Source organism: Vulpes vulpes, chromosome 11, assembly GCF_048418805.1.
Source record: "Vulpes vulpes isolate BD-2025 chromosome 11, VulVul3, whole genome shotgun sequence".
In the NCBI taxonomy this organism is placed as follows: domain Eukaryota; kingdom Metazoa; phylum Chordata; class Mammalia; order Carnivora; family Canidae; genus Vulpes; species Vulpes vulpes.
In genome coordinates this window covers 88,608,784-88,622,608 of record NC_132790.1, presented here as the reverse complement: position 1 = coordinate 88,622,608, position 13,825 = coordinate 88,608,784, and the positions used below count along the sequence as shown (strand labels likewise).

At 45.6% G+C, this 13,825-nt stretch overlaps 1 protein-coding gene across 3 annotated transcripts in view; it reads left to right on the top strand.

The window, feature by feature from the left end:
• The first annotated feature begins 9,542 nt into the window (after positions 1 to 9,542).
• The window catches only part of GK5 (glycerol kinase 5), a 73,795-nt gene continuing 69,512 nt past the window's right edge, over positions 9,543 to 13,825 (top strand). Inside the window, exon 1 of one of the 3 annotated variants that reach the window (XM_072727053.1) lies at positions 9,543 to 9,817. In XM_072727053.1, the coding sequence (XP_072583154.1) occupies positions 9,656 to 9,817 (162 nt within the window). In that variant the 5' untranslated portion in view covers positions 9,543 to 9,655. The remainder of the gene's footprint in view (positions 9,818 to 13,825) is intronic. The other 2 variants (XM_072727052.1, XM_072727055.1) reach the window with 2 other exon arrangements.

The window sequence follows — 13,825 nt, the reverse complement described above, 5'->3', positions numbered from 1 at the left end:
CCAAATAAAAGGAGACTATAAAAACATGACAACCGGACACCTGGGTGGCTCAGTGGTTGAGCATCTGCGTTTGGCTCAGGGCATAATCCTGGAGTCCTGGGATCAAGTCACCCCCATCGACATCCTGCAGGGAGCCTGCTTCTCCCTCTACCTATGTCTCTGCCTCTCTCTCTGTGTTTTAAATAAATAAATAAATAGATAGATAGATAGATAGATAGATAGATAAAATCTTTAAAACAAAACAAAAACTTGACAACTGATTGCAACACATGATCCGGGATTTTCTTTTTCTGTAAGGGACACTATTGTGACAACTGGTGAAATCTGAATAAGATCTCTAGATTAGCTAATAGTATTGTGCATGATGATTATGTAAGAGAATAAGGGATTTTTTGGAAAATTCTGACACAGGTATTTAGAACCACATGAGCATCATGCCTGCAACTTACTTTCAATTGGGTTAGGAAGACGTACAGGTAAATAGGTAAATAGAAAAAGATTAACTAAATGTGGTAAAATATTAATGTTTGGTAAATCAGGGTGGAATTCCATGTACCAGTTCTTTGTGCTACCTTGCCACTTTTTTGTAAGTCTGAAACTGTGTCAAAATAATTTTTTAAGTCAAATATATATATAAAGACTTAAAAGAGTGAGGGACAGGGACAGAGACAGATGTACAGAGTTCAGACACCTGAACTCGAATAAGATGACATTCTTCTGCCTTCCTGTTTCAGCTCTTATATTGTAAACAGATGTTCTTTTTACTATTTGGTGCCACCCTTTTCACCTGTGTTGGTGGTTTTGTGTTTAAAACGGCTCATAAGTGTGTACTAAAATGTTCTGCAGTGTTCCTAAGCCTAAGAAGGCCGTCATATGGCCTACAGAGAGAATACAGGTGTTAGAGAAGCTTCATTTAGGCATAATTATAGTGCTTTGGCTGTGAGTTCAATAGTTAATAGTTAACAATATATATTAAGAGGTCTTTTTAAAAAAATTTTTATTTATTTATTCATCACACACACACACACACACACACACACACCACACACAGAGGCAGAGATACAGGCAGAGGGAGAAGCAGGCTCCATGCAGGGAGCCCGACGTGGGACTTGATCTTGGGTCTCCAGGATCACACCCCAGGCCGAAGGCGGTGCTAAACCGCTGGGCCACCCAGGCTGCCCTTAAGATGTCTTTAAAGAGAAACACAGAAAACAAGGTTATGTCTTGATCTGTTGACAGAAATGTGACCAGAGGCTATAGGATCCCAACTCTGTATTGCCTCTAGGAGAAATGGTTCGGTGTATGCTAACTCAGTGTTGGTGACAACTTTACAGAACATAATAATGAGACTTGACTACTTTTTTTTCAGTTAATTTAAAATCTAGTGTTTATTGTTTATGGTTCCTTATTTCTATTTTCTTTCCAATGTGTTCTGAATTAGATTTTATTCTAAGTTTCAGCTACTTTATAGTACTAACACGTAACATTCCAGAGCTCCAATTCGTGCAATATAACCTGTAGTAACTGTTTTTTTCTTTCTTTCTTTCTTTCTTTCTTTCTTTCTTTCTTTCTTTCTTTCTTTCTTCTTTCTTTCTTTCTTTCTTTCTTTCGAGTATGGTGACACATGATGTTACATTAGTTTCAGGTGTACAGCATAGTGATTCAACAACTCCATACGTTATGCTACACTCACTTAAAGTATAGCTACCATCTGTCATCATGCAACGCTATTTCAGTATCACTGACTACATTCCCTCAACTGTACCTTTTATTCCTGTGACTTTTTCATTCCATACCTGGAAGGCTGTACCTCCCATTTATCCATTTTATCCATCTTGTACCTCCCTCTTCTCAGGCAAGCACCAGTGTGTTCCCTGTATTTGTAGGTCTGACTCTGCTGTTTGTTTGCTTATTTGTTTGTTTTTTAGATTCCACATATGAGTGAAATCATACGGTATCTGTCTTTCTCTGACTTATTTCACTTAGCATAATACCCTCTGGGTTGTAGTAACTATATTCCAAAGTAGGTTTTTTTTTCCTTCCTTGACAGGATAAAATATAAACATGCCTACTAAACTGTCCTTATTGTTAACAATCATATCAAGTAATTTGGATTTACTCAAGTCATATAAGTGAACCAAGAATTGTATGTTCTTATGCTTAGCTTTACATAAGTGCAATATTTGGTGGAAACCCTTAGGTCAACACATCTTCCCCATGTGTCATAGGATTGACATTTAAAGTCAGTCTGGAACCTATAATTTTTTCCTGAGATGGGCTGTATATTAAATGACTGGAATCAGGGTGCCTGGGTGACTCAGTTGGTTAAGCTCCTGCCTTCGGCTCAGGTCATGATCCCAGGGTCCTGGGATCGAATCTCACAACCCTGCTTCTCTCTCTGCACCTCCCCCCCTGCCCATGGTCCTTTTCTCTCTCTCTCTCAAAATTAAAATGACTGAAATCAATCTGCTAAATTTAAGAATTCTGAGTTATATTTGCAGATGATATCACTTTATGGTCATATAAAGGATTCAGAGTACTGTGTGCAAAAGGGACTTTCGGGGTAATAGAAATATTTTCTATATCAATGGGGATGGTGGTTACATAGATGTATACATCAAAATTCATAGAACTGTATAACTCAATAAATCTGGCTTAAGAAAATGAGAATCTGATGGTATTAGGGAAGAAAATAATGACAGTGGCTAAGCAATATGTGAAAAGAAGTTTGCTTCTTTATTTTGGCCTCTTAGCCAAAAGGCAGAGATAGAGGTCTTTATTATTGAAAATTTAGTAGTAATGGCTCGTTTTCCACATTTTCTTCTGTAGCACCATTCTTTACTTTGGATTTTTCACTGCCTTCTACAAAAATTCTGAATTTTTCCTCAAAAAACAACGTTTTATTTGAATCTATAAATGTAGGGCAGCCCCAGTGGCTCAGTGGTTCAGCACCGCCTTCAGCCTGTGATCCTGAAGACCCGGGATCGAGTCCCACACCAGGCTCCCTGCATGGAGCCTGTTTCTCCCTCTGCCTGTGTCTCTGCCTCTCTCTCTTTCTGTGTCTCTCATGAATAAATAAATAAAATCTTTTAAAAATTTTTTAAAAAATGAATCTATAAATGTAAAAAAGCTTTTAGCTATTCTCTACTGGGGTTTTTTTTTATTTTTTTTTAAATTTTTTAAAAAATTTATTTATGATAGGCACACAGTGAGAGAGAGAGAGAGGCAGAGACACAGGCAGAGGGAGAAGCAGGCTCCATGCAGGGAGCCTGACGTGGGACTCGATTCCGGGTCTCCAGGATCGCGCCCTGGGCCAAAGGCAGGCGCTAAACTGCTGCACCACCCAGGGATCCCCCTCTACTGGGGTTTTAATCTTAACTCACAGAACTCATTCACTTGAGATTTGATGATGTCCATAGTTGAATAAAAGGCTTCTGACCATGAGTGAAACAGGATGATTGAGATCAGGAAGGGAGACAGAATATTCCTGTTAGGGGGCCTGGGTGGCTCAGTGATCCCAGGGTCCTGGGATCAAGCCTCATGGCAAGCTCCCTGCTCAGTGGGGGGTCTGCTTCTTCCTTTCCCTCTACCCTTCCCCCACCCCCCCACCCCCCACTCCCCGCTCATGCTCTCTCTCACTCTCATTCTCTCAAATAAATAAAATCTTTTTAAAAAAAAAGGGGGGGGGGTCCAAGTCCCTGCTCTGCTGTGTCGGGTATACTTGGACCCAAGCTTGAGCTTGCTAATAAACCCTCATGCACTTGAAAAAAAAAGGGGGGAATTAAGCAATGCTCTCTCTTTAGAACTCTCCAGCCTCTGGGTGGTCATAAATATAAAAAGCATGTCATAAGCCTGTGCATTATATGGCTCCTTCCCTTCCCACCACACACACAGATAAGTGAGTGAATGAAAAGATTTCCTGTCACTTAATACACTTCAGGTGGGGAGAATCTAAGAGATGGAGGAATGGGTCTGCTCATGTTTCTGACACGGGATGCTTCTGAAGGGCATGGAGACAGGCAGATACCTGGGCAAGTATGACAGGTGTGACCACGGTTTCCTTTAGATCAGATGGTAACCCTTTCTAAGACTCCCAGCAGCTCCACCATGAAAAGAGGCTATTGTTTCTGCAGGGTCCCCTCAGGTTCCCTCTCTGAAGGCTTGAAGGAGGCTTCCAGGGGCACCTGGGTGGCTCAGTGGTTGAGCGTCTGCCTTTGGCTCAGGGAGTGATCCCAGGGTCCTGGGATCGAGTCCCACCTCAGGCTCCCCAGAGGGAGCCTGCTTCTTTCTCCTTCTGCCTGTGTCTCTATCCCTTTCTATGGGTCTCTAGTGAATAAATAGATAAAATCTTTAAAGAAAAATAAAAAGAAGGCGGCTTCCACACAAGATGGCAAGGAAGCTGTAGGGTTTATACAGAAGCATCAGGGGGAGGATAAGTTCTCACTGCTGACCTCTGGAAATAGCTGATGTTTCAGATGCACTGAAGAGTCCCTATGTGGGGGGAAACCTGCTTTCACCAAGACTAACTGCAACCACACAGTGACCCTCAGTGGCTTCTGGAGAGAATTAAGTGAGAGAATCTGGGATCCCTGGGTGGCGCAGCGGTTTGGCGCCTGCCTTTGGCCCAGGGCGTGATCCTGGAGACCCGGGATCGAATCCCACGTCGGGCTCCCGGTGCATGGAGCCTGCTTCTCCCTCTGTCTATGTTTCTGCCTCTCTCTCTGTGACTATCATAAATAATAAAATAAAAATTAAAAAGATATGTATATAAGTGAGAGAATCTGAAGGACTGTACGTATAATTGCAGTGATTGGCATAGCAGTTACTCATGTGGCTTCTTTCTTTCTGATAGAAAATCCACATGTTCTTTTGTTCTTTGTTTTCTGGGAAGCATGTAACTAAGATTTTGTTTGTTTGTTTGGGTTCTGAAGCAACTTCCTCCAGTCTGGCTTTTTTTTTTTAGTGTAGTTATTCTTCCTTCCTTTTTTTTTTTTTTTAAGATTTTATTTATTTATTCATGAAAGACACACACACAGAGGCAGAGACATAGGCAGAGGGAGAAATAGGCTCCAGGCAGGGAGCCCGATGTGGGACTCAATCCCAGGACCCCGGGATCAAGCCCTGAGCCAAAGGCCGACCCTCAACCACTGAGTCACCCAGGCGTCCTGCTATTCTTCCTTTCAATTCCCAATTCTCCCCTTGATTTTGGTGGGGTCCAAAGTGCTCTTTTACTTTCAGATCTTGATGGGCATAAGGCCCAAGAATTTGAAGTTCTTGGTTCTCATTCCTTCTGGTTTGACTGCTTCCGAGTGTGAATGGGCTTTAACAGCAAGACAGGCAAGGACTTCAGCTAACACTGGTGAGGTATGGGCAGGGCTTGATTAATATGGCTCCAAGGAGGGGTGCCAGTGTTTACCACCATGATCACTCAGGCTGTGTACGGAGGGCAGACTTGATCTCAGCCATCAGTGTTCAGGGGGCTCAGATCAGCAAGTCGGGGTTGTGGTACTTAAAGTGGGTGCGTGGCAGCATTCTGGACCACCACACGGGGTCCAGAAGAGTGAGTCCAGGCATTGAGAAAGAGGGAATTCCTGAGCTCTCACTATACAAAGTCAAGAAGATTATAGTTTGTGGGATCTGAAGCTTGCATAATTTGGGGAGCCTACTTAAAGAAAAAAAAATACAAAAATGAAAAAGCAAAACAAAACACACACACAAAACAAACACAAAAATGATTCACTTTTGCAAATCCTGTAAAGCAGGAAACTCTGAAAAGTTTGTTACGGCTCATCTTAGGATCTTGGCAGTCCCTACTCATGCAAATGAGGGACGTGAAGCGTAAGCTTCATTAACTGTATGGTGGTGTTTGGGCTAGGGCTCCGGACAATCAGGAGTGAATACAGATCAGGAAACTGAGGCAGGAGTCTAATATAAATTAGGCAGAGCTCATAAAATAAGGGTTAAAAAAGGAGGTGGCTCGATATTCATGTGGGTATCCAGAGCTTGGTTCTAGGTAGCAGACTTGGGGCTGCCAGCACAACTCCACACCTTTACACAATAGGAGGTCCGCACTGGTGGGCCTATGACAACATACCCAGATTCATGTGGGGACTAGGAAGGGCTCCTAACTCTATGTGTCTTGTGGCCAAGTCACACAGATGAATCTGACAGGGACTTGAACATACTAATTTATTTGTTTGTTCATTCAGTCATTGAGCCATTACTTTGTGTGTCTTGGAGGGGAAAAAAAGGAAGACTAAGTCCCCATCTCTGTACTCAAGGAGCTCACGTCTAGAAGTGATGGCTGACACCTACCTACACATGAGGTAGCCAGGGTCCCAAGGAAAATCACCTGTGTCGGGACGCCTGGGTGGCTCAGCAGTTGAGTGTCTACCTTTGGCTTGGGGTGTGATCCAGGAGTCCCAGGATTGAGTCCCTCATCGGGCTCCCTACATGGAGCCTGCTTCTCCCTCTGCCTGTGTCTCCGCCTCTATGTGTGTGTGTGTGTGTGTGTGTGTGTGTGTGTGTGTGTCTCATGAATAAATAGATAAAATCTTTAAAAAAGGATTATATTAAAAAAAAAAAGAAGAAAATCACCTGTGGATCCCAAGAGCCTCTGAATAGTGAGGACTATCCTGGTTTTAGCATTTCAAATCCTGTGTTTTAAGAGACTCCCCAGTCTATGGCAAACTGGGACAGCTGGTCACCCTAGCAGGGAGGGCCCGTGACTAGTTTTCTTGGAGGTGGGAAGGCCTTGAGGTTTCTGGGTTCAGCCCTGAAGCACCATTCATTTCCCTATAGCGTGTGGTGGCCCAGGTGTACTTTCTGATCTAGTGGAACTGGAATTGGATCCAAGTTCTTGAGAGTGTGCAAGGTTAGTACAATGATTTGTAATCCTGGGCTCTACTATAAGAGAAAAAAGTATAAGGAGTGGCAGTGCTGAGGAAAAGCCTGGGAGAGCAGCCTCACGAGCCACTTCTGAGGCCAAGCCAGAATGTGAGGAGCCATATGAAGACCAAGGCCACCAGGTGATGGAGCTCAGAGCAGCAGTGGCCTCTGAATCAAGAACAATGGACTCATCTGCTAACAAAGGGACCTTCAGATTTTGTGAGCCCTGTGCCTCAGAGCCCACATGCTCCTTACCCTGAGAGCAAAGCAGGATAAGAGATGTCAGCACAGAACAATGAACATGGAAGAAGCACAGTATCCCTTTGTTGCCAACCCTCTCCCAGGCAATAGTCCGTCCAGGAATTTTAACCTGAAATCTTTATGTTTAGACTATCCCATACCCAACACTTGAAATTATATGACAAATTTTGTGTATATAAGCATATTCTCAGAAGACAGCATCCATCAGGCTCTCAAAGTTGTTCAAGATTGGAAACAGATTAAGAAACACTAGACTAAGTGATTGCTAAAGTCCTTGTTTTCAGATTCTATGTAATTCTTTGATAATACTCAAGATAATTGATTTCAATTTATGAAAAGGATCACTAAGGAACTGTCAGGGTCCAAGAAGCCCAAGAACTATGACTTTGAGAAATATGCTAAATATTAATATCAGGGAATCTAAAACAGTGTTCTCTGTTGTGAAAGAGGACGGGTGATAGTTGATCTTATATATCAACTTGGCTAGGCTCATGGGCACACTGTGTGGGCACCCAGTTGTATGGTCAAACACCAGTCTAGGTATTGTTGTGAGGTACTTTTTAGATGTAATTAACATTTAAATCAACAGACATTGAGTAAACCAAACTGCCCTTCCTAATTTTGGTGGGCCTCGTCCAATCAGTTGAAGGCCTTAAGAGCAAAGCCTGAGGTTTCCCAAACAAGAAAGGATTTTCCAGATTGCAACATAGAAACTCTGCCTGGGTTGCCAGCTTGCTGTCCTGTAGAATTCAGATTCAAGACTGTAACATCAACTCTTAACCTGAATTCTTAGCCTTTCAGCCTCCCCTACAGATTTCTGGAACTTTCCACCCATACAAGCATGTGATGCAATACCTCAAAATCTCAATCTCTTCCTCTTCTTCCCTTTCTATCCTATTGGGTCTGTTTCTCTTGGAAACCCTACCCAGGACACGACCCATTAGTCATTTATTTCATTATACTACTGAGAATTAACATATCTATGAATCACCAAAATGCTGAACTTCACCATTGGTGAAAGCAATCCTGAGGCCATTTGGAATAAATGATTATGATTGGACAGGAACAGGGTACAGAGGGATAACATAAACTTTTATGTTCTAAGTGTACTTTCTAAGCTTCCAGTAATATGGCCAAAGAGCCCAGTTTTTGTAAAACGGTCTGAAAGCAAGTTGGTTAATACCCCAGTTTGGTCAAAAGAACAATTTGGTTCAAAATGAAGATCTTTTGCTATTTAATTGCACTGTTAAACTATTTTCACAAAAGGCACATATCCATATTACCTTCCTAACCTTACAAAAAGCAGATAATGAATATTTTCAGGCGCTGGTGTTTGGGGAGTGCTCCTGGGGGTGGAGAGGTGGCTGAGGCAGCAGTCAACATCCCCCGGCTCCCTACCCATCAGGCTTGTACCTTGGGAGCTGGACTACCTCCCGGGGAAGGCCCCTTTGCTCTGGGAAGGTAAACTGAAGCTACAGGAGTCTCGAAATTGCCATAGGCCTCCTTTCTGCCCTGGGCTCTTCCAGGTAACCCGTGAGGCTGGGGGGTGGGGTGAAGGCGGGGGCTTGATGGTCAGGGCCACCCGATGCTGTGTGCCTTCTTCCCCAGCAGAGGGCCGGGGAAGGTCTTACGCTTTGTGTGTCATTTCATTCACGAGCATTTGTTAATGGGTATTTTATGTGCACACTTTAAAAAAAGATCTTATTCATGAGAGACACACACAGAGAGAAGCAGAGACACAGGCCAAGAGAGAAGCAGGCCCCATGCAAGGAGGCGGGCGTGGGACTCGATCCCGGGTCTCCAGGGTCAAGGCCCCGGGCAAAGGCAGGCGCTAAACTGCTGGGCCACCCAGGGATCCCCTTTATGTGCACATTTAACAGGTTAACTTGGGAGAGTAGTCTTGGGGGGGGGCATGGCTCTATTTATCAATATATACTTTAGGCTGCATTCCTGGTTTCTTTTCAGGTCACTTTTTTTTTCTTTTTCAAGATTTATTTATTCATAGAGAGAGAGAGAGGCAGAGACACAGGCAGAGGGAGCAGCAGGCTCCACGCAGGGAGCCCGACGCGGGACTCGACCCCGGGTCTCCAGCATCACGCCCCGGGCTGCAGGCGGCGCTAAACCGCGGCGCCACCGGGGCTGCCCTCACTTTATTTTTCCTAATAGAACAAAAAATAAAAAAAAATTTTTTCTTGATAGAGATTCATAAACTGTACGTACGGCTCAAAGAAACGCGGGCACCGCCCTGGGGACGCGCTCGCCGACCCCCCCCCGCACGCGCCCCCCCCGCCCCCCCCGCACGCGCCTGGACTGGGCTTCTGCGCGGCCGTGACGTCACGGCGTCGGGGCGGGGCCGCGGCGGGGGCGGGGCCGCTTCCCGGGATCTCGCGGAGGGGCGGGCCGGGGGCGGCGGCCCCGCGGGGCGCGCTTGGCCCCTGAGGCGCGGGCCTTTATAAGCGGGCCCCGCTCGCCGGGCGGCGGTCGCCGAGAGGTGGCGGGGGGCGGGATGTCGGCGGTGCGCGCGGTCCCGGAGAAGAGGCGGCCGGAGCAGAGCGCGGCGGGCCCGACTCCCGCGGGCTTCGTGCTGGGGCTCGACGTGGGCAGCTCGGTGATCCGCTGCCACGTCTATGACCACGCGACGCTGATTCGCGGCTCCAGCGCGCAGAAGGTGACCCGGGAGCGGGCGTCGGGTGTAGGCGCGGGAGGCGAGCGGGCGGGCCGGGCGCACGCGCCACCTGCGGGCCCGGGGTCCCGAGCGGCGGGCGGATTCCCGCCCCGGGCAGGGCTGAAGCCTGCGCGCCCTTCCGGTGCTGGCTGCGGGCCGGAGGGGCGGGCCTGCGCCCCGGGGTGCTTCGCTCGCGGTCTGCGGCGGAGTCGCCTCTGCGGGGGGGGGGGGGGGGGGGGGAGGTGCGTGCTGCAGACCCTCGCAGGGCAGCCGGGGGCAGCGCAGGGCGGCGGGGAGCAGCGGGGAGCAGCGGGGCAGCGGGGAGCAGCGGGGCAGCGCAGGGCACCGCGGGGCGGCGCAGGGCGGCGGGGAGCAGCGCAGGGCAGCCGGGGGCACCGCGGGGCGGCGCAGGGCACGCCGCGCGCGTCCGGCCAGAAGGGACTTTGCGACTTGCGAGGGCTTCCCCCGCACTTGCTCGGTGGGTTTCCAACCCCTGGTGTTTATTTGCATTTGAAACGCTCGGGTCTTGATAGAATGCGTCGTCCGCCCTTCAGCTGTGCTGTCTCCGAACTGCCGCTCGAGGCGCCCGCTCCTCACCTGCGCGCCTGGATTTCCGCGGACGTGCGAGGCCTCCTCTCGGACCAGTCGCGAAGGCGGTGTCGTCATCGCTTTTCTCCTTTTCCATGTCTGAGCCTTGGTTCGAAACACACCTACCTCCTTCTGGTCTGGGAAACTTGGCCGAACCCTTGTTAGGGGTACGGCGACCAGTGGATTGGTGCCCTCCTGTTGTTGGCCTTACTGACGCGTGGCTTCGTGCGAGCGCAGCAAAGATAACGTTGATTGGACGTGGCGTGCCCACCCTTCCTCCCGAGGGCAGCATCTTGTCAGGTTGCACGTTAGGAGCCATTAGTTACCCCTTCCCAGCAGCACTGGACCCTGGCGGTGGCTCGGTTCTCACCCTTCTTCCCAACCCCTTGACTGTGTTTTACAATTGCAGCAGTTGCCCAGGGACCCATCTGGCTTGGAGAAAATGGGAGAGTTTCATTTCATTGTGGTTTCCCGACCAGGACCCCGAGCTGGCATCAGCAGCAACCTTTCAGGCCGGCCACCTGTACAGAGACCCTGCACACCGGCCCTACACATGCCATCCCTCCCCCCAACTTGAGAGAACACTGTGCTTCAGAGGCTGTGTGCGTCTTATCTTTTTATGAGTCTTTATCACAACACAATGATACTTTTCACACACTCTTCCTCATAATCCTAGACACAAAGTACTTTTGTTTTAGGCAGAGTTTTTTTTTTTTTTTTTTTTTTTTTGCATTGAAGTATTTGGAACCTAAGGGAGACATGGATTGTCAGGAAATACAAAGTTTCAGTTGCTGTGTGATTTGGGGTACGGGATTACACTTTTTTTTTTTTTTTAAAGAAATGAGGTAGGAATCAGACAGGTGACTCAAAATTGCTGTGAGTAGGAGACTAGAATGGTTTTGCTCAGACTCTCAACCATGAAGTGTCTGGAAAGGTAAGTGAGTTAATAAAAATATAAAAAGTCCCTGCCCTCAAAGGGCAAAACATTTGAATTGAGTTTATAGCAGTGGCTCTCCCACTGTGGTAAGAGTTCATAGCAGTGCTTCTTAAATTGTAGTTCCCTGGGCACCTGGGGTAGAGATGAAGAAACTAAGATTTAGAAACTTGTGTAGCAGTTAATAGAGTAATCTTATGTCTGTTGACCTTAATGAAACATTTGGGATTTTATTTTATGTGTAATTTTTTCGTAGAAAATTACTTTGTGTCTTAAAAGTTGTTGGTCCAAAAAAAATTGTTTGCTCATAATGAATTAGAAATTAGAAAAAAACAATCAGAACTTGGTCATTTACTTCGGATAGCTGAAGTTCTTTGAGAAAAAGAGTCTTGTTGGCCTACATTGCTACTTAGCACCTGATTTATTACCTCATGGGTACAGAATAAATCATTGAATTGCACTTAAAGTATCAGGAATTCAGTTTGCTTCGACTTTTGTTTATTTTCTCAAGCTAAAAATCACACCTCTGCTAATATGATGGTAAGGTTATATGTAATAGAAACCCAAGACCACTTAGTATAGGGTTCGATGGATACTACCCAGCAGATAGCTTAAAAGAGAGACAGAGAAAGAAAAAGTGAAGAGATCACCCTTAGAGACAAAAACAAAATAGGCTGTATTGGTCTTTTAATTAAAATTGAAATTGGGGGATCCCTGGGTGGCTCAGCGGTTTAGTGCCTGCCTTCGTCTTTAGCCCAGGGTGTGATCCTGGAGTCCCAGGATCGAGTCCCACATCGGGCTCCCCGCAGGGAGCCTGCTTCTCCCTCTGCCTATGTCTCTGCCTCTCTGTGTGTGTCTCTCATGAATAAATAAAGTCTTTAAAAAATGAAAAAATAAATAAAATAAAGTTGAAATTGCAAACATGAACCCTTTATGTTGGGAAGCTGGTACCAGGCCTCTCAGAAAACTAGTTTTATTGTGGCATTCATTTTTTAACAGCAGAGATACATTTTTAGGCTTTTTCTATAATTTGTATTTCTCATTTTATTTTTATAGTTTGTATTTTTTTAAAAAAAGTCTTTGTATAGATTCTTAAATATTGGTATTAGACACTAGAATATAGTATTAAGATTTGAAAATCCACATGTCAATATTTGATGTTTCTAGTTTTTTTTAAAAAAGATTTTATCTATTCATGAGAAACACACAGAGAGAGAGGTAGAGACATAGGTAGAGGGAGAAGCAGGCTCCCTGTGGGGAGTCCGATGTGGGACTGGATCCCAGGACCCTGGGATCACTCCCTGAGTGGAAGGCAGATAGATGCTCAACCACTGAGCCACCCAGGTGTCCCTGATGTTTCTAGTTTTAAGGAGAAAGTTTATCAAGTTCCCCGTTGGAACATCATGCTATTTGTGAGAAACCATAAAGGGCAATAACATCCTGGAAGAACAGCACAGAAAGGCCAGTCCAAAGAAAGCAGTATAATCTCTACTGTTGTGTACCCTTCTGGACAATCTTGAAAGATTCTGGTTTTTGTCTTTTGTTTGTAATCAGCAAACAAATCATCCTCCTTGCTTTGGCTATCCTCTTGTCTAATTTCAGTTTGGCCTTTCTTCGGTATGGGAGGAGATTTCACTATTGTGACATGTTTGGATATAGTGAGCTCTCTGGGTTGGAGTGGGGGGAGTGATGCTGGAGTGCCACTGGCAAGTCTGAAGATTTGTAGGTTTGACTCAGTGATATCCACATTGAGTTTTTTTCCGATGAGGAAGTGTTATTGCAGTTGAGGCATTCGTCTGTGGTCATGAAAGTCTTGCATAGCAAACAAACAAACAAACAAACAAAAAAAAAACGAGTGTCATTTGATAGAAGGGGAATAGATTTTGTTAAGCCTGTCTCTGAGAATTTACTGGGGAGTAGTAGATTCTTTTTTCCTATTGGACCTTGTCACCATCATGCTCCCCACATAATCACTGTTGCCTCAGCATTCCTTTGTTTTCTTTATTTTGGCCTTTTCTTACATGTCTGATCTTTGGTTGGTTATTGGTTCATATTTTCAGTACCTCTAAATAGTCTTACTCTACTCAGCTATATCTGATTTTTGCAAAGAAAGAACTCTTCTGATTCAGTCCCTTTGGAGGGTAAACCTTTTATCTTCGGCTTATTTAGGGAGGGGCAGTGATCTGGCTGGAGGAAAGGATTGGGGATCTTTATAAAGACTTTGAACAAATCTTGTGTTCAGTCCCATCTGGCATCTCAGTCTTTGGAGGTACCTCTAATTTTCAAGGCTTTACCATAGAATCTCTGCCAGGGGTTGAGCAAAGATGTGGTGTAATCTGAGCAGGGAGTGAAGGATCAGTTTTCTCCTCTGTTTAGCCATGTGCCACCAACCCACTCACTGTTCATATAAAAACATTTGTTAAAAACCTGGTCTGAACCTGTTTGCTCTCTTAGCATTGTCTCTCTGCATAAAACTTTTATTATTATTT